The sequence below is a fragment of the Frankliniella occidentalis genome, unplaced genomic scaffold (assembly GCF_000697945.3).
Source record: "Frankliniella occidentalis isolate FOCC.00 unplaced genomic scaffold, Focc_3.1 Scaffold204, whole genome shotgun sequence".
In the NCBI taxonomy this organism is placed as follows: domain Eukaryota; kingdom Metazoa; phylum Arthropoda; class Insecta; order Thysanoptera; family Thripidae; genus Frankliniella; species Frankliniella occidentalis.
In genome coordinates, this window is record NW_026267330.1 from 55,464 (window position 1) to 59,901 (window position 4,438).

The 4,438-nt window shown below is 48.5% G+C and overlaps 2 protein-coding genes across 2 annotated transcripts in view; one reads left to right on the forward strand and one right to left on the reverse strand.

The window, feature by feature from the left end:
• LOC113217739 (aminopeptidase N-like) overlaps positions 1 to 4,438 on the forward strand; it is a gene marked incomplete at its 3' end in the record, with an annotated part of 17,148 nt that overhangs the window by 7,465 nt on the left and 5,245 nt on the right. The window lies entirely within an intron of this gene.
• Positions 2,265 to 4,432, reverse strand: LOC113217740 (trimethyllysine dioxygenase, mitochondrial). The gene is made up of 8 exons (XM_026437773.2): positions 4,423 to 4,432; positions 4,095 to 4,249; positions 3,893 to 4,001; positions 3,661 to 3,776; positions 3,366 to 3,583; positions 3,113 to 3,288; positions 2,823 to 3,047; positions 2,265 to 2,729 (listed from the first exon to the last, which is right to left on the reverse strand). Exons 2-8 carry the CDS (start codon positions 4,240 to 4,242, stop codon positions 2,450 to 2,452), a joined length of 1,272 nt encoding a protein of 423 aa, XP_026293558.1. The 5' UTR covers positions 4,243 to 4,249; positions 4,423 to 4,432; the 3' UTR covers positions 2,265 to 2,449.

The following is a 4,438-nucleotide window of genomic DNA, read 5'->3' on the forward strand; positions in this document are numbered from 1 at the left end:
GGGTGAGGGGAATCCTGCACGCCGTGTTCGAGAAGCAGAGCCGCCTGCGGGACCCCGTCAAGGGCTACCAGGCGCTCAAGCTCAAGAACCTCATCACCAGCTGGGCGTGCAAGATGGAGGTGGGCGACTGCCTGGAGCAGACCCGAGAGCTGTTCGCCCAATGGCGTGCCTCCCCGCAGCCGGACAAGAGCAACCCGTGAGTAGTGGCACCCGTTTGTCCTTGGAGGGTCTTACATAGTCCAGAGGACGAGTGACGTGACGAGTCCCGTGTGTTTGTTCGACCCTCACAGCATCCCGCCGGACCACCGCGCCCTCGTCTACTGCTACGCCATCCGGCACGGCAAGTCCCAGGACTGGCACTGGCTGTGGCAGCGCTACCTCCGGTCCAACGTGGCCTCGGCGCGCGTCACGATCCTGGGCGCGCTCGGCTGCTCGCGCGACCTGTGGGTGCTGCGCCGCTACCTCGAGTGGAGCATCGACAAGGAGTCGGGCGTGCGCCTGCAGGACTCGGTGTACGTGTTCAACGCCGTGGCGAGCAGCGAGGTGGGCTACCCCATCGCCCGGGACTTCCTGTACACGCGCACCGAGAGCATCACCAAGTAGTAAGTGGTGGCGCGTCGGCGTCTCCTCTGTAGGTCGGCGGACGGGACGCTCGGGCCGCGAGGACTGACGGGTTCTGCTTTCTCTCTGCAGCTTCGGCGCCAGCTCCACCCGCATCGGGCGCTTCGTGAGCGCCATCGCCACGCGCGTGACCACGCCCGAGGAGTACGACCAGGTGATGAAAGGCCTCGCGCCATATGCCGCCGCAGTAACAACCTAATGCCGACTCGTCGCGATCTAACTTTGGCACCCTCTCCTGTCACAGCTCGTCGAGTACACCAAGAAGAGCAGCTCCTTCCTGACGCACGCCGACCAGGCCGTCAAGCAGGGCCTCGAGAACGCCCTCATCAACGTCGAGTGGAGGCGGGACCACGCCGACGAGATGTTCAAGACCATCGGCACCCTCCACTTCAGCGCTCTCAGCGATGTCGACTGAGGTGCAAAGGGCGTTAAAACGATTTTCGTCGGGTGTAGAAAGCTATCGTACTCCCTCCCCCTTCCCCCAATTTAGCAACCCCCCTTCCATTTAATGTTCTGACACCCACCCCCTCTATTAATATTGTTTTTTGCAATTTGAATCTAGACTTTATATTTCGGGGATGCACAATGTTCACGAAATTTGTCTGTTTGAGGAGACGTGGGTCTCTTATTTCAATTCCGTACAGAGAAACCCGGTATTACGATAGCGAAAGAGGTTCGTCTTTCTAAGGTTCACTTTCTGCGTAGTACAGTCGTGTTGGCTGGTGCGCAAGTAGAAAGAGACTGGCTGTCTGTCGCCGTTCGGAGGCCAGCGCGTATGGTGCGGGGCAGAGCGCCCGCTCGTCATGAAGAAAGGCCTGCCGGCCAGCGTCGTCTGCTGGGCCATCCACCCCTCCTCCGTCTGGACAGGGGAAAATCGTGTGTCGTCGCGCAGCTGGGCTACGGTGCCCCTTCGACAGACACCATGGCCGTAGATCGGTACATCGTGTTGGTGAACGGCTAGCTGTAGACAGCGTAGATGGCAGGCTGTTGCGGACTAGCAGCACACGGGGAGGACGGCGAGCGAGGTGGCAGTGGGCACGTCACGGTTCGGCATTCTGAGGTTTACAGTCGTCACTGTAGTCTCACCCTCTACATGGTATACTATATAAGTTTACAGGCTGCTGGCCGGTTCGCAGCCGCCGCCGGTAGAGAGGGGCTGGCACTTCGCTGCCATAGCCATCCGGAAGCCAGCGGTGGGGCTGCTCCCCGAACATTTTATGTGTGCCAATCTAGTTTTCATTGAATGTCATTTTACGTTTGTGATTTTGCGGAATGGTCCCATCGTGATTTTAACTCAATGTAGATTTAATGTGCAGAGTGGCTCATTTTGGCAGAATAAACTTTAATTTTTGTATGATAAATCTTGGTTCCCTGTTTGTTAATTTCAACACCTCCCTGCACGAATTGATGACGTTCAAGAAAGGTGCACGGGATTTTTGTTACTAGCTATAACCCATAACCCATCCCGCTGCCATCAGCCTGCAGAGCACAGGGTAGGCAAAACAACGCACCACTGTCATAGTGTTGCCTACCTCCCAGGCGCTCGCCCACGAGCATTTGTTCGGAGCAGCTGTTCTCTAAATCCAATATGGGATTCACTTCAGTTAATGAAACTGACATAGTCTGAACAAATGACGAAGGAATAAAAATTGTTACGTAATTTATAACATATGGCACTCAAAAGTATTCACAGAAAGAATATTCATTTCTTAACCCGATACAAAATTACAACTGGCTTATTATTCAATAAGACAAAAATCTGTGCAAAGCTTAACAATTTACGTCACTTTTTTAAAACAATAAAAATAACATGTGATTAGGAGAGGAGTCAGTCGTCCAGAGGGAGGGCCTCGGCCACCCTGGCACGGCTCAGGAAGTCGGTGCGGGAGATGTACGCTCCAGCCACCCACCTGACTCCAGTGAAGGCGCTGCGGCCGTGCAGGACGCGCCAGTTGTCCACGAAGAGGACCTGGTCCGGCCGGAGCTGGAGCCACCACTCGCCGCTGGGATCGCACACGGCCTTCGAGAGCAGCCCCATCGCCTGGTACCACTCCATGACTTTGGAAAAGGGAACGGTGTTCATCGGAGAGCGGTCATACAGATTGTACCTAGAGGGGAAATGCACGGAAACATACTTGAGCATTAGAGTACTGGAGTTGGTCAGACAAGGAAGGTAACTATTGAAGATTTTAAATTGCTACCTGATTTGACGGAATTTTCCTGTTATAGGGTGCAGACTGAGAACAGGGGATGTTAGACAGTGGTGCTGTCCTTTCTCCAAATACTCTCCTTGGATACAAGTTTCTGTCAAGACTTGAAAGCTATTTATATCTTCGTCTTTAACAGTTTGAGCAGCACGGAATCCATCAACTAATAGTGTTTTACCACCTTCGCCCTTGTGGTCAAGTACGTGGAATACTTGCAAGCTGTTTAAAGGAAAGATTATTAAAATGAATTTAGTATGAAATAACAAATTGTATGCTCTGTTTACCCAGCTGCCTCTGAGAAATATGTGTTATCGGTATGTGCTTTCAATGCCTGAGAGCCATATGCAGTGTCTTCATGGTATTCACTTGGCTTCATTTCCCACAAATCGCCAAATAATGTCTTCTGTGGTGGTGCTACCCGAGAAATCACTTTTTCTGTAGCTTCAACAGTTGGATCAACCTGAGTAGTGAAATTGGAATTATTCAATGTCGTATGATGGCTGGGTGTAATCACACACTAAGCAGAACTTTACTCACACCTTCCACAAGACCAACCCCTAGAGAAGTAAGGGATTTCATAAGCTGGGTCAAGCCTTCGTCAGTTTCAAGGAAGGATTTCATTGGAACATGAGCTACAGACTCGGGAAATCCCTTCCAAAGGATTCTAGTTGGGGCTGAGACTCTATTACTGTATGAATCAAACGTTTGCATACTCAACCATGGAATGGAATATTTCGATGTGTGTCCATCTCTCCCTAAAAAATGATATTTTTTAATTGGAAAGTATATTATTTGATATAAAAATAACGCTTAGTTGTTGGATGATTCTTACACTCTACTTCAAGATCATCGCCCACAATCTTACAGTCTTTGGGTTGGATAGAAAATGGAATGCTAAATAAATCCAAGTTCCTTTGGTGCGTAGAATGGTTGTAACAGGCTGCACACCTAATTAAAGAGACTTTATAAATAATTTTAATTTGATGAATTTGGATAGTGGGGATGCTGCCCCAAATTTTAATGAAATTTCAAAAGAGAGTTACAACTAATCTACTAAAACATACCTGCAATGATCTCTTAGCCAAAAATAGTGAAATTTCATTGCCACGGAATCTAAGGATGACACAGTGTTTTGGTATGACATCACGAGATGATCATCAAGAAGCTTTAAGTCTGGATACAAAAACGCAAACAGAATTGAAATGTTGAGAAAAGTCCATGTATGACAAAGGGTCACAAAAATGTATATACAGTTAGTGAACTCACCGTCATTATTAGAACTTATTTTGGTAAACTGCTGCTCAGACATCAATCGCTCTTTCGTTATGTAATTCTTGGGTGTTGATAGAAATTGCTTTGAAGTGAAGAATCGGCTCAGATGTTTCAACTTCATCACCCTTCCATAAAGAGCCATATTTCGGCTGATTTAAAAGTTAATGAAAAACACAAGGTTAGGATAATTTTTTTAAAAGCATCTGGTGCCCTGTTAAATTTTGCTTCAATGGAAACATTGTTCTCTATCTTCTAGATGTATCAGTGACAACTTCTTAAACAAACACAACAAAATTAATACAAATAATGCAGCAATATTTACCCTTCTAAAAGTATTT